The 22,334-nt window shown below is 38.7% G+C and overlaps 1 protein-coding gene across 4 annotated transcripts in view; it reads right to left on the reverse strand.

The window, feature by feature from the left end:
- LOC131438980 (protein unc-79 homolog) overlaps positions 1 to 9,876 on the reverse strand; it is a 676,107-nt gene extending 666,231 nt beyond the window's left edge. For 2 of the 4 annotated variants that reach the window (XM_058609436.1, XM_058609433.1), the window contains exons 1-3: positions 9,631 to 9,857; positions 9,477 to 9,579; positions 9,298 to 9,417 (exon numbers count right to left, since the gene is read on the reverse strand). In XM_058609436.1, coding sequence (XP_058465419.1) covers positions 9,298 to 9,417; positions 9,477 to 9,531 — 175 coding nt within the window. In that variant the 5' untranslated portion in view covers positions 9,532 to 9,579; positions 9,631 to 9,857. Of the gene's footprint in view, positions 1 to 9,297; positions 9,418 to 9,476; positions 9,580 to 9,630 lie in introns of all 4 variants that reach the window. The other 2 variants (XR_009231033.1, XM_058609434.1) reach the window with 2 other exon arrangements.
- Between the last annotated feature and the right edge of the window lie 12,458 nt (positions 9,877 to 22,334).

Below are 22,334 nucleotides of genomic sequence, written 5' to 3' on the forward strand. Positions count from 1 at the left end.
TAATAGCCGCGATCAGGTTCTCTCCCGAGATGAGGGAGAGATATTCTCACCGTGACAGCCTTGTGGTTCGTAAACGAACACACGTGAGTATTTGCGTTCCTCATATGGTTAAGAAGACTCGAGCTGATGTAAAAACAATCGAGCCTTGAAGACGAGTTGTGTGTTACGTATGTGTAACCGGGTACTTATGGACATAGCTTTACCCACACATCATGTAGCTGCATCTGTTGTATGATAGCTTGCAGAGCGGGACTCGTGTTGCTACCAGTTGCGTCACATTGCCGAAGTACGCAGTTAAAATCTCCTGCCAGGATCACGTGCTCAGTCGGGTGCCGAAGGTAGTATGCTAGTGTGTTGTTGTAAAACCTTTCTCGTTCGGCTCTCATAGCCGTACCAGATGGGGCGTATATATTGCACAAGGTTGTGTTATTTATACGCAGCGATGTGAGGCGACTGTCGAGGCTTTTTTCAACGTTGGAGAACTGAATGTGTTCTTTTAAGGCAATAGCTGTCCCTCTTTTCGCGTGGTCAACATTGCTTATTACATTATAACCAGGTAGCGAGAGTTGCTCGTTTTCAACCTCATGTAGGAAAACAATGTCGATATCCAACGTTCGTAGAAAACTATGAAGTGCGTTTAGTTTGGTGGGATTGGTTATTGTGTTTATGTGTATAGTTGCGACGTTGTAACTGTTGTTCTCCATCACAGTGCTATATCATCTTCAGGCGATTCGTCGCCACCGTCTTGCCATGGTTTTTTTCCTGGTGGACGACGGAGAGAGCGTCGGCTACCAGTGGAGATCGTTGAACGATCTGTGTCATTACCATCATTTTTTATATCATTGAGTGCTGGTCTGCGTTGTGAGTCTCCAGAACTAATTGGTAGTGTTTGGAGGCTGGGGGACTTAAATGTTGTATCGTCAGATTTGTATCTCCGAGAGGAGTCAATCACCGTTTGATTTTGTTTTTTTTTTGTGATTTTGCAGTGTGCGTGTCAGATTTCGGTAATACTTCGTTCACTTGCTTTGGATGAGTTTCCGAAGTGACGGAAATCGGTAACTTCGTGACTGACGGGTTGTTGTTGACTTGTTTTTTGTTTGATAGTTGTGGATGTGTCGATTTTGGCTTTGCCAATTGTTTGGCAACGTTGGCGTACGATTCGTTAGTTCGATCGGCCTCTAACTTTTGGTATAGTAGCTTTTTGTTCTGAACACACGATATACCGCTGTGTACAAACTCACTACAGTGACGACATGTTTGCTGTTGACCGTGATATTGTAACGCTGTGCATTCCCCATCTACAGTGACAAAGGATGGTATATTTTTTTCACGAGCATTTTTGCTACACGAACTCCTGTCGAAATACCGCCGAAGGCGTATTTTTCGTTCCACATAATCTCGTTAATCGAGAGCACTTCGCCGTATTCTCCTAGGAACTCGATAATTTTTTCGTCGGTTACGTCTTCGGAGAGATCAAACAGCTTCACTTCCACTGCTCCATCCTCCATCGTAATTCTTAGTCTGTATATCTTCCCTTCGATCTCGGTTTCGTGTACGTTGTCGTGTTTTGGACGGTGTTTTGGGTTATCGTGAGTTCACTGACTTTAACAAAGGCACATCCAAGACTTCGGCTCGGTTGAATACGAACCACTTGTTCCTTTTTAAGTTCTAGAACCTCATTTGCGAAGCAATGAAGCTCTTCATTGGACGGTTTCCGCGGCAATTGCGAAAAAACGCTATTCGCGACGACGCCGACTTGAAAAAAAAATAAAAGTTTATTGGCGGTTGCTTCACAGCTCTTCGCCGATGACGAAACGTGGTAGTAAATAGCCCGCGCACGACTTCCCAGTAAAGTGCGTCTACTCAGCTTGGAAGTTGAGCGCTAACTGATACTGTTGGTTGTTCTATAAATTTCGCCACGTGCAACCTACGAAGAGAAGCAATTTTTCTTCACGCGTAATTTATTTTTATATTCTCGTAAAATTACGACGATGATAGTTGTAGGGGATTTCAATATAGATGCTTCAAAACAATGTAATAATAAATTCATTGATTTCATGAGCAAGTATATGAAGCTGGATATGGAATCTGATCCCTCACAAACTACCACGCTTGGAGGCACATGTATTGATTTTGTATTTGCTAGGAACATAAATGTAGAAAGCCATAGATATACTTCATACTTTTCATATCACAGGCCTATTGTATCATTGATCAATCCAGCAATTTGAAGTATCTTTACTGGAAGATTGTAATCGGTTGTGAAAGCTATACCTACTCAAACCATATCAGTATCGCACCCACGGACAACAGGTCAGCCTGAAAACAGATGAAGAAAGTCAGCGCTATCCATCGGAAGTCAACGGTATCCATCGGAATTCGAACTCAATTCGTTATTCTCCATCACGAACGCTTTCATAAAAGCTTCTTTTCAGAGCCACCATTATTTTATTATAAAGAACTATACTGGTTATTTCATAACATTTAAATGTGTCGCAGAATTTTTAATGTAACTAATCTGTCTAGGTGCATTGTTTAACATTCTAGTAGTGAAAACAGATTAATGTCGCAATAGAGAGTGGAATCGAGAGACTGATCAGGTCTTCCAATGAAGCTTTCGGAGTCTGACAGAAATCCCTGCCGAAAACGAAAATTGTTATCAAATAATGATGAAGAAACGATGCTTGTTGGCAATGATAATGACGAAAACAATAATGAAGTTTTTGCTAAAAAGGGTATTTCATACGCAGATATTTTATCAGGGAAATCTAAAATTAGAAAAGTTAGCATTAAAAATCATAAGACTCACCCGCTTATTGTGATAAAACCGATCGAGTCGTCACAAACGAGCGATGATACAAGAATATTTTTGAAAGACAAGTTGGATCCAAGGGCACACAGGATTAGTAACTTTAAAAATGGTAAAAATGGTTCGATTATTGTTGAGTGTGCAACAGGAGAAGACATACAGACTTTAAAAAATAACATCGAAAGCAATTTGGGAGTTAATTACAATGCTGTTGTACCCACGCCTGGTAAACCAAAACTGAAAATAGTGGGGATGAGTGATCGATATTCCGCTGATGTTGATCTTTTGAAAAATCAAAATCAGGAAAATGGTGATTGAAGGCGTAAAAATTGTAACTGACTTTGAGAATCCTCGCTTCAAATATAACAAATATAGTGTTAAAATTGAGGTAAATAATAACACTTATTCTAGCTTGATGGTCGCTGGCAAGGTGTGCGTCGGCTAAGATAGGTGTTCGGTTTTCGAGTCGTTCTACGTATTGCGCTGTTTCAGGTGTGGTGAGTTTGGTCACAAGAGCACCGAATGTTCGAATAAAGAAAATTATTCCAAATGCAATGCTGCACATAGAACATCTGAATGTACTTCAACTGATTTTAAATGCGTGAATTATCTGAAAATGAACACTGTACGTAGAATGAATTTGGACATCAACCATCCAGCATTTAGTAAGCAGTGTCCAGTATATTTGAGACTGCTTGAATCGAGGAAGAACAACATAAGTGAATAGCAACTAACGAAGGGGAGATTATCGGAAATATTGTACTTTAATATTGCCGGTTTATCTACTAATTTTGTCGCATTGCGGCATCTTGTGGAGAATAACTGTCCTTTGTTAGTTTTGCTCTCAGAAACACATATAGTTGATTATGATGCTTTCGATCAGTTCAGTATTCCGGGTTACACTATTGCTTTTTGCTTGTCACATTCCAGACACACGGATGGAGTGGCCATTTACGCCAGATAATCGATTAAGTTCAGCATTCTATCAAACGAAGTAGTTGAAAATAATTGGTTCTTGGGTATATCAGTTGAGAGAGGCATGCAGATGGGAAACTATGGAGTTGTATATCATTCCCGTAGTTCAAGCGATTGCCAGTTTCTGGAAATTCTAGAAAACTGGTTGGAAAATTTTGTAGATTTTAGTAAACTTAATATTATTGCGGGAGATTTCAACGTTGATTGGCTCAGTGATCAGAGTTCGAATCACTTGAAACAGTTAGCAGAATTATTCAGTTTCAAACTGTGAATGAATTTACAAGAATTTCTAGACATAGCAGAACTTTGATAGATCACGTATATTCTAATTTTGACGGAGTTTATTCGTGTGTGGAGACCGATTGCAAGATTTCAGATCATGAGACAATTGCGATTTCCATAGCGAGTACCCCTAGAGATGGGAAAAACACAGTGAAAATAAAATGTTGGAAAAAATATTCAAAGCAAGCCATGTCTCGACTTGTGTCAAGAAGCTTGTATTGTACGCAGTTGACGGGAAATTTGGATCGCAGGGCATCTATTCTTACGGACGTATTAAAAAAGTGTACTAATAAATTAGTCACTGAAAAGTACGTTAGTTTGAACAGCTGGTACTCAATGGACCTCTTACGATTAAAACGAGAGAGGGATAAACAGTAAAAGTGGTTCTGTAGAACTAAAATGAATGTCACTGTCGTGCTTATACCAATGCACGAAACATTTATTCACGGGCCCTGAAGAAGACTAGATGTGAATATGTTCAGAGGAAGATCGATCAAAATCAGAAAAACAGCAAGGAGTTATGGAAAATTCTTAAACAATTACCAAAACCTACACATTGCTCAGCAAAAACTTTAACATTTAATGGTAGAGCCGATTAGTAATTATTGAAGATTTCTTGAATTTCACCCAATCACTTTTGAACAATTGAAAGATATTTGTTTTAATTTAAAAAAAATCGACTGGTATCGACAATGTTAACTCAAAAGTGATACAAGATTGCTTTCATGTTATCGGTCACGATCTGCTACTTGGTAAATGAATCGTTACACACGGGGCATGTGCCAAAAGTTTGGAAAGAATCACTGGTGGTTCCTATCCCCAAGGTTACTGGTACGGATAAAGCCGAGGAGTATCGGAAAAGAAGTCACTCTTGCGAAACCGGTTTTAGCAAAATGGAAGGAGAAAATCGAGATTGAAGATACTATTTTTGCAGTGTTCTTGGATCTCAAGCGCGCTTTCGAAACAATTTCTAGACCTATACTGTTACAAACACTACAACACTTTGGTATCGAAGGAGTAGCATATAATTGGTTTGAAAGCTATTTATTTGATAGAACCCAGAGAACTGTTTTCAACGATGTTGTGTCTAGTTTCCAGGGTAATTCACTGTCCCACAGGGTAGTGTTTTAGGTCCGATTTTATTCATTATGTTCATAAATGACATGAAGCGAGTATTACGGTTTTGTGAAATAAAATTGTTTGCTTACGATACTGTGCTGTTCATTACGGCTGAGGATTTGGATAAAGCGGTTGCACATTTGAGCGAAGACTTACATTCTCTGGCTCAGTGGTTGGAATTCAAGCAATTAAACCTGAATGTCGCAAAAACTAAATATATGATTATTTCTTCTTTAAGCAATGGACGTGAAGCCAACATTGAAATTGATGGAGAGATTATTGATCGCATTAGAGAGTTGAAGTTTCTTGGAGTCATAATTGATGAAAAGCTAACATTCAAATCTCACGTTAACATCATCATCAAGAAGGTTGCCAAAAAGTACGGTGTATTATGCCGCCTGAAAAATTATTTAACGACCAGTAGTAAAATTCTCCTGTATAAATCAGTAATCTCTCCTCACATTGACTTCTGCTCATCGATTCTGTTCCTTGCTAACAACACGCAAATATTGAGACTCCAAAATACTCCAGACTCCAGATTTTGAAATGTAATAGATATACTTCCTCTAATATTCTATTGAACGCATTACAATGGCTTTCAGTGAAACAGAGAGTATATTATTTAACAATGGTGTTCATTTTCAAAATCTTAAATGGAATGCTGCCTCGATATTTGTGTGATAGGATTGAAAGAGGAAGTAACTTGCATAGGTACAATACTAGAAATTCGTCTGATGCGAGAACACCAAGCTTTTTGTCAGCCAGATCGCAAAACTCGTTATTGTACAAAGGGATTGGTTTTTTCAATTCGATGCCAGAACGAATTAAGCGGGCTGCAACATGGAGGGAGCTCAAAAAATTGTGTATTTCACACATAAAATCTATTTTGTAATTAGATCTTTAATGAATTAGTGCTATTTGATTTTTCGAAAACTGTTTAAAATGACGAAGATTGTATTTATTTTATTTCTGTTTTTTTTTTTCAAGTAAGACGCATTAGGTTGTTATGTTCTGTATGATGATGATGACGGATTTTTAATAATTTGTTTAGTTAAAAAAAATGAGTTGTCTACAAAAGTATGAGCCTCGCGCGCGCAAAGCAGGTAGAGGCAATCTGGAAATTGAGTATGACTGGAACTGGATATGTTCTCTTTTATTTTTAAGAGCTTTAGCATTCTACGTGTCGAGTTCGAATCTTGACTTTGTAAGATTTGATGAATGATTTATTGATTATATTTCGGAAATAATCGGGATCGGAAGTTGTTGATGGAACTGGGCTTGGCTCTGCTCATCCGCAGTCTCGTTACTCCATCGTAGCTGATGTTTGTAGCGATGAACTGGTCCGACGGGAAGGGCCAGGTGAATTACTGGCTGATACTGACAAATATATCGATTCCTGATTTGTTCAAGGATCTTCCCGGGTAGGAAATTTTCTTGAATAACCCTGGATAGTAAATCGGAAATATTTGAATGTTTTCTTGTTCTCAGTTGTACTTTAGAAGGAGAATCTATACCTGCTGGATTAACCAGATCGTTTTATATTTAGTTAACTGGTTAAAATATGTGATGCAATATTTATTATCATTTAGATAAATCGTCCAGCTCACACCTTTGTAGGGGTATGAGGCGGGACCATCATCATCTTCATCAATAAATATACTTACGACCATCTTTTAGTTGTTATAATTATTTGTGCCTGTCGAAAAATGTCGATTGCTCGCAAAACACTAACTTCATCCTCTCCTTTCTATTTATCCTTTGAACAGAAATAATAACTTGTGCCATGTTAGGTATGGTAATCTTTTAAGTTGTTTTGGAATTATGGTCGGTAAGGAAGTATCTGTGCCAAGTTTTATAGTAATCCGTTGAGTAGTTCAGAGTTATGTCGTTACCCCCTTTTTAGAGGTCCTCCCTTTATAATTATATCTAAGTTGCGCAAAAAGTATCTATGGTTTTCAAAAAGTATCGATTCTCGTCAAATTAGTTGCTACATCTATCCCGATATTATCATATCTAAGGTGTGTAAAATATTTCTATGGAAAAGGGGAATTGATTCTTATAAGTTTTTCTACTGTGTAAATGAATCACTGCAATAACTTTTTGACAAAATTTTCTTATTCGGTTTGAGCCAAATAAATTCGATTAAAATTAAACAAAATGCATATCTTGATCTTCTTTTCACAAACTGTACTGAAGATTTCTGTGTAAATGCCTTACCAAATCCACTCTGGAGAAATGAAACATTTGACACACCAACTGAATACTCCATCTAAATGCATAACATGTCTCTCCCTATCAAAATAGACTCTCGACGACCCTGACGACATGTAGCTCTTTATAGAAATAAAAAAGTGGGTGGGTACCATCAGAGACATAACTGGATGACGTGGATACGAATAATACTTCGCACTTCTCACAAGTTGATATATTGTGTGAATTGTGCAAGGTATTTCCAGAATTGTAACCGTGCACGTATACTAGAGTACGACGAATTCACGATTCACTAATTCTAACAAAAAATAATGAGACAGTGCAAAAGAGAGTAAAAAATTGTTCGTCTGCAGAAGTACACACGGTACGAATTGACATAATTTCAATTTCCTTCCATCTATATCAAAAAGTTCTTAAATAATTATTTTGCTGATATTAAAAGTCAACTGTGCAGTCTGGAATGAATGAAACGTGTCAGTTTTAACATTTTATACCAACCCTGTTGGCAACTCGAAAATGCAAAGTCGCTCACTTCATCGAACCCGTCACCCGAGCACAAGAAAGGCAATCATCATGATTTGTCTTCTATATACTCATATACATAATATTTCCGATAGCATGGAGAAAAAATTACGCTGTTGTGATAAGCACAACAAGAGATAATAACGATTGAGTTCTATTCATTCTTGTACAGGGTAAATTTTGAAAAGGCGCTCCATAATAGAATGAGTTGTTTTCACGACAAAATGCTAAAATTTTGGTGCAACAAAAGCTTACTGAAATTTTGGTGCAACAAAAGCTTCCCCTTCTATTGACATATATTCGGAAACCAAACAGTTGAATAATATGACATTATAAGAGACTTAGGTGTAATTATGGACTCGAAACTTACTTTCGTAAAGCATTATATTAGAATTGGCTTCATTAAAGGTTTCAGTCATAATTTTCTGGACTATTACACAATAGAATTATTATATACAACTTGTGCCAGACCAACTTTGGAATACTGCAGCGTAGATTCGAAGCAGTCCAAAAACAATTTCTACTGTATGCGCTTTGCAGACTTAACGCTGAACTACATTTCCTTTTCAATCATATGAAGCGTGTTGTATGCTCGTAAACTTAGAAACACTCGAAGAATGCCGCAAAGCTACAATGCTCTATTTTATCAACGACATTATTTCTCAACGAAGACAATCTAAATCATTGTTTTCACAAGTAAAATTGTATGCTCCTAGTCGCCATCTAAAAGTCTTGAAATATTCTAGGAAAAAATATCAGAAAAAGTATGCTAAAATTAATCTTGATATTCACCCCTATTCTGTATTTCGATCGAATCGGATTTTGTCGAATGAATGAAAAAATTTACATTCTGTAATTCGATCGAGTGATGCTTTTGTATGGAAAACTCAACCTCGATTGAGCTACAGAATGCAAAATTTCTTATTCGATCGAAACAATCCGATTCGAGCGAAATACAGAATCGCTACGTGGTATAAGCAGATCAACGTAATCTGCTAATGCACTGATGAGCCAAAGGCAAAAATTAAAAATTGAAATTAGTCATTTGCATTTATACACAAACTCATGAGGTACTGAACCCCATTAATGACTGTAGTCATCAACAAATGATGCGCTTTTAAAACGAAAACTGCAAAACAATCGATCTAACTATGTCCAGGAAACGAATAAAAGAAAAATTGAAACCAAATTGTAGAAATAATTAATTGTATATAAGAAACCTTTTTTGTCTGTAGTCTACATTTGTTTAATGAAAAAATAAATAAATATGCTATTATGTAACAATTACCGCAGAATATTTTGGATGACTTAAAATAATAAGCACGAATAAACATAAAGGTTACAAAACAACTATTACACGAAAACAAAGGAATACTTACTGAGCAATGTTTGCGAGAAATATTTTATTGTATTTCCTATATCGGATCCTAATGGTACAGGAATTTGATTGCTGAGAAGACGAACGTGGTATTCGTGCAAGCAACGCAATTTCGCTTGAACTAGAATGCGTAAAGCTACTGTAGTAAATAGATGTTTGAAAATTAGACAAATAATATACATGCCGCTCCTCTGGTGCCCATATTGACTAGCTGTACTCTAAAGCTTCCCGTCATTTGTTCTTCGTTTTATTGTGATCAGTCGTCCGGTTTCATTGAGGGTCACTAAAAATTTAATTATGGAACAATTCGTTTTATATGCAGCTATTCACTTACCATAACACGCCAAAAATTATCCTTCCTTTGTTAATTGTATTAGTTTGTTAATTGTATTGATAAAATTTATTGTGCTGAATTTTGATCTATGAGATTTTTCCGCTTCGAACAAAATTCAAAATATCATGAAACAAGCAAATGGTATTGAGGGACGATATGCTGTTTACTTGCAAAGCATTAGATGTAAAGAAAAATCAATAACACAAGCATTTACTGCTGAGAAATACATTTATATGAAAAATCACAAGCAGCGCATCGAAGATGGAAACACAAAGCCATTCTTACTGTTTAAATGTGTACATGCGCCGGTACAGTATACGAGATGTAAACAAACGTATACTACCACGTGGCTTGTGCAATGTGATACATGCGCGGAATCAACTCATCTATGCAATATTATTCAACAGGACTAAACACGAAATTCACGATCGAAAGTTCCTACACAAAATCTATATATAGGTGCAATTCCATTAGTAGACAAAAATTAAACTATCTCGTGTTGATATTAATAACTCACTATGTTGACTAGGGTTACCACCATACTAACTTCTATCGCCCGACAAGCAAAAAATTATTTACATGTGAGTGAAGACGATTGTTGGATGAGTTGAGGAAAACTGAAACTGAACATCAATGAAACTGTTGGCGATTAGATACGTTTGAATGCACGGAAATTCGTGCTTGAATTACATGATATTATTTGGATTGTCACTTGTCAAACTAATTTGCTAGGCCCGGCAGTCCGGCAAGTAGCTCTTGCCCCGGCACTGCCGGGCAAGGCCTGCTCGTAATTATGATTGTTCATAATACAACTTCGACTGATTCATGTCACCTGAAGATGCAATACAAAAAATCATCTACAATATAAATATCTACAAATATCTAGAATAAGAAATATTCGGAGGAAGAGAATAAATCTAGTGGTGTAATAATGTTTTTCTCATAGTATTCACATTCTTATTAACATAACTTTCATACACCTCAAAATACATTTCATTAAGTATTGAATGAAAACAGAAAAGTCTATTTAAGCATCAACTAGCATAACCAATGAACTGAAACAGTTTGGATCCAAATTTAAGAAAACGTTTTGTATTTTTTTGCATCTGCATATTAAATGACGTTCCGAAATCTTAAATCGCTTTGTAATTTCGGGACAGTAAACAACAAACTAGATAATATGTAGTGTAGTTTTCATATCACATTTAGCGAAGCCCGTGCCCAGGATTTTGTTTCGGGAGGAGCCCACAGATCATTAAACATCTAACTGATGATTTTGTATGTATTTTGGAACATCGTGAGTTTTTTACGTTTTTGGAGACTAAGGCACAGATGGATGTTATCTATACGGATCCAAAAGCTGCTTTTGACAAAATTGACCATAAAATACTGTTGTGCAAATTGTCTCATCTCGGGTTTTCTGCTCAGCTTGTGTCGTGATTAAACTCGTATCTATCTGGTAGGATTTTACGAGTAAAATTGGATAATTGTACGTCATCGCAATTTTCGAATAGTTCTGGAGTTCCACAAGGCAGTAATTTGGGACCATTGCTATTCACACTGTTCTTCAATGATGTTTCATTGGCTCTGAGAGATGGTTTCAAACTGATATATGCAGACGACTTAAAATTGTATGTCGTAGTTAGAACTGTGGAGGATTGTCGGCGACTACAGCATCAACTACAACTACAACTCGTCAATTGGTGCTGCGTGAATAAACTTTTTATCAACACTTCAAAGTGTCAGGTGATGACGTTTCATCGTAATATGCATCCTGTTAAATTCGACTACTGTATTGGTGGTTCAGTCCTGACTAGAGTGAACCTGGTGAATGATTCGGGAATACAAATGGATGAAAAATTGACATTCGATTCACATCGATCATTAATAATCACGAAATCGTTACGTCAATTGGGATTCATTTCTAAAATCGCTAGGGAATTCACAGATCTACATTGTTTGAAGGCTTTGTACTGTTCACTGGTTCGGCCAATCCTTGAGACCGCGTCAGTTGTTTGGTTTCATCATCAAATTTCGTGGTGCACGCGAATTGAACGTGTTCAAAAATGCTTCGTTCGTTTGGCACTGCGACACCTGCCGTGGCGAGATCTAGCAAATCTGCCACCCTATCCTGATAGATGTAAACTAATTGGTATCGATACTTTGCAACGTCGCCGAAAAATTCAGCAAGCATTGTTCGTCGCAAAATTGATTAACGGAGAGATTGATGCACCTGAGTTACGTTGTGAAATGAATTTTCGGACACCGAGTAGAACACTGCGAAATGCAACTCTGCTTCAGCACAGATTCCACAGGACTCTTTTCGGATATAATGAACCGATATCCGCTTGTATTCGAACGTTCACTGCAGTCGAAGGTCAGTTCGAGTTTGGTGAAACATCTAGTCCCTTTGCTAGTAAAATTACACGATGTGCCATTATGTTTTGACAATGTTTTACAATATTTAGTTTTTATGTTATTTATTTAGTATGTAGTTAGCCGTTTTAAGATTATTGTAGTTGTTTTGTTCTTGACCAATTGACCAAAAAGCCATCTCTTTATTCTTACAACAATGACGATCTTATAGAATCTGAATGTAAAAATAAAAGACAACGGACAGACTTCCCTTCCGTTGATCCTATGCCGTCCAACAATATATACAATATTCTTGCTGAATCTAATTGTAGCGACAAAGAAGAAAATTCTCAAAATAGACGCTTGCCGTTCTGGGAAGAAACAACAACCTACGCCTCCAGTGACGTTGACGATATCCGACTTCAAAGCATTCCGTACTGAGCTACTACTTTTCTCGCGGAAGTAAAAGTATCATTTCAAGTCGGACGAAGAGGAGAATGTCGAGTTTTGGTTGATAGATTGGAAGCTTACGAACGGCTTATCCGTTATTTGTCCGAGAAACTTGATAAATTTTATTCATATGATATAAAATCAGATAGACCTTTCAAGACTGTCTTGAAAGGCTTATCAAATGATCAAAGTACTGATGAAATTAAAAAGTACGGGTGTGTAATGTCAGAGACATAACTGGATGCCGTGAATACGAATAAAACTGACACGATTTTTTTACACTTTCGAATTCGAATTGATAGTTGATGGATTGTGTAAATTGCGAAACTTTTCCCCTTTTCACTACTAAAATTTTCAACGAGTTTTGACGTCGATTATCTTAGAGTGCCTATAACCAGAGTGACGCTATCTCATCCGTAATTTTGGCAACAGTTCAAAACATTCCATTAGCTTTACATTGAATTGACAGGTCGTTTGCTCGTTTGGAACTGGGAGCTGTCATTCCAAACGAACAGCTGTCGCCACTCTGATTATAGTCACTCTAGATTATCTCATTTCGGATTTGCATATTTCATTGAACGAAACTATCAAGATGCTGTACAGAATTCATTTCTGACTTTTAGAAGGACCAAATTGTGGAGTTCTCTACGATATTTACCACAGTTCGGAACATTTATCTCGAACGATTTTCGCACAGCGAAAAGTGCACGTACCGAATCAAATTATTTTGGGTTTTTACTAAACTGATGATTTCTAACTTCGAATTTCAAAGAAGTAATCTTAATAGCTCTTTAGATAACATTTAGAGCCATTAGAACGGCTGATTTTATATAATGTTGTCCACTTTTCGTTTCTTGTTTTCTTTCTCTCCAATGCAAACGACCAGCAGCTGATGCAATCGTTCTTGCTTGAATTGAAACTAGCTTTGCGAACAAACCGACACATACGCTCGCAGTGCCAAATGATGCGAAACTGGTTTAATGCGTCTTCTCGCCTTGACGACCGGAAGCAAATGAGAACTAAGATCTGAGCGTTTGAGGTTTTTAATCACGCATAAGGTCTGCTTTCATTGACGACTGCTCCACCTGCCGATTGAAGTCCAAATGAGAGCACGACCTGAGCGTTTGAGGTTTGGCACCACGCAAAAGGTCTGCTTTCATCGACGACTGCTCCACCTGCCGATTAAAGTCCAAATGAGAGCACGACCTAAGCGTTTGAGGTTTGGCACCACGCAAAAGGTCTGCTTTCATCGACGACTGCTCCACCTGCCGATTGAAGTCCAAATGAAAGCACGACCTAAGCGTTTGAGGTTTGGCACCACGCAAAAGGTCTGCTTTCATCGACGACTGCTCCACCTGCCGATTGAAGTCCAAATGAGAGCACGACCTGAGCGTTTGAGGTTTGGCACCACGCAAAAGGTCTGCTTTCATCGACGACTGCTCCACCTGCCGATTGAAGTCCAAATGAGAGCACGACCTAAGCGTTTGAGGTTTGGCACCACGCAAAAGGTCTGCTTTCATCGACGACTGCTCCACCTGCCGATTGAAGTCCAAATGAGAGTACGACCTGAGCGTTTGAGGTTTGGCACCACGCAAAAGGTTTGCTTTCATCGACGACTGCTCCACCTGACGATTGAAGTCCAAATGAGAGCACGACCTAAGCGTTTGAGGTTTGGCACCACGCAAAAGGTCTGCTTTCATCGACGACTGCTCCACCTGCCGATTGAAGTCCAAATGAGAGCACGACCTAAGCGTTTGAGGTTTGGCACCACGCAAAAGGTCTGCTTTCATCGACGACTGCTCCACCTGCCGATTGAAGTCCAAATGAGAGCACGACCTAAGCGTTTGAGGTTTGGCACCACGCAAAAGGTCTGCTTTCATCGACGACTGCTCCACCTGCCGATTGAAGTCCAAATGAGAGCACGACCTGAGCGTTTGAGGTTTGGCACCACGCAAAAGGTCTGCTTTCATCGACGACTGCTCCACCTGCCGATTGAAGTCCAAATGAGAGCACGACCTAAGCGTTTGAGGTTTGGCACCACGCAAAAGGTCTGCTCTCATTATTGACGACCGCTGCTCCCGACGATTGAAGTCCAAATGAAAGCATGACCTAAGCGTTTGAGGCTTTATACCACGCAAAAGATCTGCTTTGATTGCCGACTGCTCCACCTGACGACTGAAGTCTAAATGAGAGGTGCGACCTGAGCGTTTGAGGTTTTTAACCACGCAGAAGGTGCACTTTCCGAAGCTGCTGGTCCCACGACGTCTGCTTGCATCCAACGCACAAGAAGAAATGATCGAATTTCGACCACGGTTCCCCTTTTATACGCAGTCAGTTGAAGATATGTGCCTGACTACCTCAAAATCGTCGTCCTTGCGCGAAAAAGCCAAGCAAAACTAAAGAGTTTTCCGCGTTGTTTTCAAAGTTTGAGAAAACTTAATTTTTGAGTTGTTTGTGGTTATCTCACACTGTTCAAAATATTATCCTAAATTCCTGATCATATTTTTGATGTAATGGTGAAAGAATTATGTTGCTGCCTTTAATACAAGTCGAGATATTCACGATTAAGTTCTGCCCATTCTTCCATAAGGCTAATTTTGAAAAGGCACCCCATAGTAAAGTAAGTCGTATTCACGACAAAATGAACTAAAAGAATTGCTTGGTTTTGCCCCTTCCCAAGTAATACTTATGAAAAAAAGAGCGAATGGTACTCAGGCCCGTACCCAGGATTTCGTTTCGGGAGGGGCCCAAAGATAAAAAAATAATCTTACTGAAGATTTATTATGTACCTAATTCTTGCTGTACCTTTTATGGGTGTTTTTAACATACACTTTAAACTTTTCCACTGGAACTGTTACATTTCTTTACGTTTACTGTCTTGTTATTTATGTAACACATGTCTGAGACCTTCTAAATATGTATACATAAGTTTTCGATTTCGGGAGGGGCCAGGGCCCCTCGGGCCCCCCTCTGGGTACGTGACTGGTCATATATACCAGAATGGATCTCACTCACTTTTCTCAGCGATGGTTTGACCGATTTCCACAAACTGAGATTCAAATGAAAGGTCTTCCGGTCCCATACGAAATTCCTGAATTTCATCCGGGTTCGACTTCCGATTCCGGAATTATAGGGTAAAGTGTTTTCAATATTGTACACCGTCACTTAAACCGGCGAAACAAAAAACGTTAAAAAATTTCTAAACTGGTCTCAAAACTACACAAATCGAGAGTCATTATCAGTTGGCAATTAAACAAACCGATTCCGGCTATCCTGGTTCCCGGTATTCGATTCCGGAAGTACTGGAAATAGTGGTCATATATACCAAAATGGATCTCACTCACTTTACTCAGCGATGGTTCGACCGATTTTCACAAACTTAGATTCAAATGATAGGTCTTCCGGTCCCATACGAAATTCCTGAATTTCATCCGGATCCGACTTCCGGTTCCGGAATTATAGGGTAAAGTGTTTTCAATATTGTACACCGTCACTTAAACCGGCGAAACAAAAAACGTAAAAAACTTTCTAAACTGGTCTCAAAACTACACAAATCGATAGTCATTATCAGTTGGCAACTAAACAAACCGATTCCGGCTATCCTGGTTCCCGGTATTCAAATGATAGGTCTTCCGGTCCCATACGAAATTCCTGAATTTCATCCGGATCCGACTTCCGGTTCCGGAATTATAGGGTAAAGTGTTTTCAATATTGTACACCGTCACTTAAACCGGCGAAACAAAAAACTTTAAAAAATTTCTAAACTGTTCTCAAAACTACACAAATCGATAGTAATTATCAGTAGGCAACTAAACAAACCAATTCCGGCTATCCTGGTTCCCGGTATTCGGTTCCGGAAGTACCGGAAATAGTGGTCATATACACCAGAATGGATCTCACTCACTTTTCTCAGCGATGGTTTGACCGATTTCCACAAACTTAGATTCAAATGAAAGGTCTTCCGGTCCCATACGAAATTCCTGAATTTCATCCGGATCCGACTTCCGGTTCCGGAATTATAGGGTAAAGTGTTTTCAATATTGTACACCGTCACTTAAACCGGCGAAACAAAAAACGTTAAAAAATTTCTAAACTGGTCTCAAAACTACACAAATCGATAGTAATTATCAGTAGCCAACAAAACAAACCGATTCCGGCTATCCTGGTTCCCGGTATTCGGTTCCGGAAGTACCGGAAATAGTGGTCATATATACCAGAATGGATCTCACTCACTTTTCTCAGCGATGGTTTGACCGATTTCCACAAACTTAGATTCAAATGAAAGGTCTTCCGGTCTCATACGAAATTCCTGATATTCATCCGGATCCGACTTCCGGTTCCGGAATTATAGGGTAAAGTGTTTTCAATATTGTACACCGTCACTTAAACCGGCGAAACAAAATACGTAAAATCTTTCTAAACTGGTCCCAAAACTACACAAATCGATAGTCATTATCAGTTGGCAACTAAACAAACCGATTCCGGCTATCCTGGTTCCCGGTATCCTGTTCCGGTAGTACCGGAAATAGTGATCATATATACCAGAATGGATTTCACTCACTTTTCTCAGCGATGGTTTGACCGATTTCCACAAACTTAGATTCAAATGAAAGGTCTTCCGGTCCCATACGAAATTCCTGAATTTCATCCGGATTCGACTTCCGGTTCCGAAATTATAGGGTAAAGTGTTTTCAATATTGTACACCGTCACTTAAACCGGCGAAACAAAAAAACGTAAAAAACTTTCTAAACTGGTCTCAAAACTACACAAATCGATAGTCATTATCAGTTGGCAACTAAACAAACCGATTCCGGCTATCCTGGTTCCCGGTATTCGGTTCCGGAAGTACTGGAAATAGTGGTCATATATACCAAAATGGATCTCACTCACTTTACTCAGCGATGGTTTGACCGATTTCCACAAACTTAGATCCAAATGAAAGGTCTTTCGGTCTAATACGAAATTCCTGAATTTCATCCGGATCCGACTTCCGGTTCCGGAATTATAGGGTAAAGTGTTTTCAATATTGTACACCGTCACTTAAACCGGCGAAACTAAATTTTTTCTAAATTGGTCTCAAAACTACACAAATCGATAGTCATTATCAGTAGGCAACTAAGCAAACCGATTCCGGCTATCCTGGTTCCCGGTATCCTGTTCCGGAAGTACCGGAAATAGTGGTCATATATACCAAAATGGATCTCACTCACTTTTCTCAGCGATGGTTTGACCGATTTCCACAAACTTAGATTCAAATGAGAGGTCTTCCAGTCCCATACGGAATTCCTGAATTTCATCCGGATCCGACTTCCGGTTCCGGAATTATAGGGTGCGTGCTAGAAGAGTTTGTGTGCCATGTTAGTTGGTGGCCGAACGAACCGACTTCGATTATACCGGTTCTCGGGTTCCGGAGCCGGAAGTGCATATAATAGTGAACCCATTTCGTTCTCTTAAGGATGGCTTACGCAATCAAAGCACTGTTTTATTCTGTATGTTATGCATAAACAATCACTTAGTTTCTTTAAAAAATCGAAGAGAAAATTTGAATAGAATACCACAATATTATATGTACATGAGAAAGGCATCATTACACCACTAGGTGGATTAAAACAGGTTTTTAATCTATATTGATTAGTGACCTGTTTACCAGGTCGTATATTGTACTGATACTTCCAGTCTGTTCGTAGACGGTTCCTTTTAGCCTTTCCTCGTTACCTCATAGTTTATCCATGTCTATGTCGAGTCTCGACCTGTCAGCTGAGTCCATGAGCCCTATTGCACTCCATATGCTTCGTAGCTTCCTCAGAGAATATAACGTGCTTATTAAAAGACCCTTTTTTGTAGTTTGTCGTTTTCTACACCTAAAATTTTCTTTAAAGCTTCACATGCGCTTTCGTTCAGTGTTTTTTTTTAATGTTTCGCATACATTCGTGTATTCTTCGAGTAGATTCCCTATACTGTATCTTTCTGTATCAATTTGCTTTAAGTCTAGACTCACCCTAATATTGAATTTTCCCATGGTAATCTTTGCGTCGTCCAGTTCCTCTAATACAAGTTTCGGTAGCGCGCTATTAGGTGGTAATTGTGCCTCGTCATTTTGTTTTTGTTCGGTTTCCGATATGGAATATCCTAGAGCCATTGTCAGTAGTCCAAATGTTACAGCACTATTAGATTATAAATTACAGCTTTATTTAGTTATGTTCGCGAATGGAGAAAAATAATGTTATCGTAGGTTCAATGCTCGTATGGTTCGTGTGTTAGGCGCGGTAAAAAGTATGTATCATATGTGATGATTTGAAACTGAGTTAACTATGGTTAAGTGCATAGTTGTGACTCATTGTAATTTTTTTGTATAAATCTTGTGCATACATTCTGGGAATGCATCATGGAAGCCCATCATATTCCTCGTTTTTGATTTTTCTAAGTTTATTTGACGTCAATAGCGGCTACGCAAAGAACATCATATTTGTCGGCAAAAAAAATTCCTTCATGTGAACTAAGAACTGGTGATTAAAAATCAATTACAAATTCCTACAAATTATAATCATAAAGCATTCGAATTTTTATTTGGGATTCCGCTGTGTAAATTTTCTCACTTTTATTTATTTTTTTTTCATTTATGCTGTCCAAGGCGTATAGTGCTGCTACCGTGTGACACATGGATCAATAAGTCCCGAGACTAACAATGGAAACAACATTTGTTTTTGCAAATTTTTTTTTATTCATCAACATCCTATCCAACAACTATCCTTTTAGGATGATACAATGGTTCCAACGTTTTTCCAATTTTTCAATACCAATTTATAAAAAAAATATCTTTCGCTTCAAAATAAGCTTCAGTTTCAGCGATGACCTCCTCATTTGAGCCAAATCTTTTTCCCAGGAGCATTTTTTTAAGATCAGCAGAGAGCCAGTAGTCACTGAGGGCTGAATCTGGCGAGTATGGGGGGTGGGAAAGCAGATCAAACTCCAATTCGTTCAATTTCTGAATCATCGAGCCGTTGCTGTTTTTGTTCCATCGAAAGCAATCGCGGCACCCACTTGGAAAAAACCTTTTTCATGCTCAATTTTTCATGAAGGATAGTAAATACACTTCCGTATAATATCTGTGTCATCTCAGCAATCTCACGGAGCTTCACTTTACGATCTTTCATTATAATTTTTGTCACTTCACTCACATTTTCCGGTGTAACGGCTTCCACAGGTCTACCCGAGCGTTCCGCGTCATTTGTGTCGGTACAACCACGTGTAAACTCGGGGAACCACCGACAAATCGTTGCTTTTGATGGACAAGAGTCCGGATAAGATTTTTCAATCCATTGTTTCGCTTGCACGGTGTTTTCTACCCATTAAAAAAAACAATGTTTTATCAAAACACGAAACTCGTTTTTTTTTTCATTTTTTAAACGAACTACAAAACGACTTTACTCCAACCTCGATAACTCAGCTGTTTCTGATCGGATCGACTTAAAATTTTGACCCGATTCAAGCAAAGGTTAGTACTCTTGAAAGACGTGGTTACTGGTTTACTACGAGCGCCATCTCCGCTTTAGTCTCGGGACTTGTTGATCCATGTGTTATGTGATTGTACACTGTGTTATATTACAATTCGTGTTGGCCCGCACCGCTGCCCTTGACCCAATTTGCTCGGCGCGTGGTTTGTTCGCTTACCTATTCTATAGATGCTATTCTCTATTCTATATTCTATCTATTCTGTCGTTTTTCCTGCCTTCCGAGACAACGTTCCAATTGCCCGCTGTAGATTGTTTTAGTTTATATGTCCGCAAAACCATCGTCGAGTTTGTCTGATATGTTTTCCAGGAAGATTCTTAAATTACAGTTTCAAGTCGGTCGTTTATGGCTCGCCCAAGCTTCGTGGGCGTTGTGATCTTCATACAATGTACGCTCCTTACGAATAGTACAGCCGATTTGCGAAAAATGCTTATTTTTGCAGTATCCACTCCTGGTCTTTCGCGTATGAACTACCACGTTTTGATTGCTTGATTCATTCAGTTTTCATCCTTGTATCAACCAACATCATATCGCAAAGGTGTATTGTGCTTGCTAGCCTGATGTCATTGTTCTTGCTAGCCTGATTGTCATTTCAACCGCCCGAGTGAACGGGTGCTTTTTGGGCATTGTGCCACAAACCCGCGCGAGCAAATTATTTATTATTTACTTTTACATTTCTTGACCCGCGTCGCGTAGTGCTTAATTGCACATATATTTTTATTTTCTTCCGACAACCTTGTCGCATGTATATTTTTTTATCGTATCGCGTAGTGCAGTATGGCAAAATGCGGTGTCGTCAATTGTGCACTGAACGATAATCGTTCTCTTTGGAATTGCAGTGGAGCCTGCGGAAGGAAATTTCACTCCGCCTGGCGTTCAGCGAAATAATGAAGAACTGCTGCGTACATTCATGCTTCCTTTATGCATCGAATGTCAGGAGGACTATTACGAACAATTCAATTTGAAGGAACTCATACGCCAGCAGAAAAAATTAACGGACAAAAATCATTGAAATTTTCTAAGCTATCAGAAACTATAAGTATGCCCGAATCTCTTGCTGAAGATTTGAGTAAATCAAATAATACACTGGCAATTAATGCGCAGTCGGCAATCTAAAAATGCACCGCAGTACTTCTTCACAAATTTGACGAATTCGAAACAAGAATCGATGCTGACGCTAGTAATATCAACATAGACACGAACAAAATCGTCTACCAAATTATGGACGAAGTCAAATTTTTATCGTCAGAATTCTCTAATCCAAGGCCAGAAAAGAAATTCGCCCATCCAAGCCTACAAGAAGAACTATTGGACTGTACTTCTTAACTCGACAGCACAACTTTAGGAACAGAGGAGGCAATTCAAGCATGTGACAGTGGCTGGCGCTTCATTGGAAGTAAACAAATCTGGAAACGAGACTGGAGTGAGTATGACAAGAAACATATTAGTCCATTGGAATAGTTTACTCATACGCTCTGCCATTCGTTTACTTCCAACATGTCCACCTAGAGGAGCATCGTGGAACTCTTTCAATAAAGTTTCGGCACCCACATTCTGTCTTTTTCTGGTGCGTATAGGGTGAAAATTTTATCAAATTTTTTGCGATGAACCTCAGAGCATGCGGCTAGTTCTTTGTATGATGATCTACTGTTTATTATTACAAAAGTTCCATCAAAATCGCTTTCTTTATTTTTATGTTTTCAAAATTTAAGCAGATCAAATTTGATATCATTGCTAGAAAGCACATCAAACTCCAATTCGTTCAATTTCTGAATCATCGAGCCGTTGCTGTTTTTGTTCCATCGAAAGCAATCGCGGCACCCACTTGGAAAAAACCTTTTTCATGCTCAATTTTTCATGAAGGATAGTAAATACACTTCCGTATAATATCTGTGTCATCTCAGCAATCTCACGGAGCTTCACTTTACGATCTTTCATTATAATTTTTGTCACTTCACTCACATTTTCCGGTGTAACGGCTTCCACAGGTCTACCCGAGCGTTCCGCGTCATTTGTGTCGGTACAACCACGTGTAAACTCGGGGAACCACCGACAAATCGTTGCTTTTGATGGACAAGAGTCCGGATAAGATTTTTCAATCCATTGTTTCGCTTGCACGGTGTTTTCTACCCATTAAAAAAAACAATGTTTTATCAAAACACGAAACTCGTTTTTTTTTCATTTTTTTAACGAACTACAAAACGACTTTACTCCAACCTCGATAACTCAGCTGTTTCTGATCGGATCGACTTAAAATTTTGACCCGATTCAAGCAAAGGTTAGTTCTCTAGAAAGACGTGGTTACTGGTTTACTACGAGCGCCATCTCTGCTTTAGTCTCGGGACTTGTTGATCCATGTGTTATGTGATTGTACACTGTGTTATAT

This window comes from Malaya genurostris, chromosome 3 (assembly GCF_030247185.1).
Source record: "Malaya genurostris strain Urasoe2022 chromosome 3, Malgen_1.1, whole genome shotgun sequence".
Classification (NCBI taxonomy): Eukaryota; Metazoa; Arthropoda; class Insecta; order Diptera; family Culicidae; genus Malaya; species Malaya genurostris.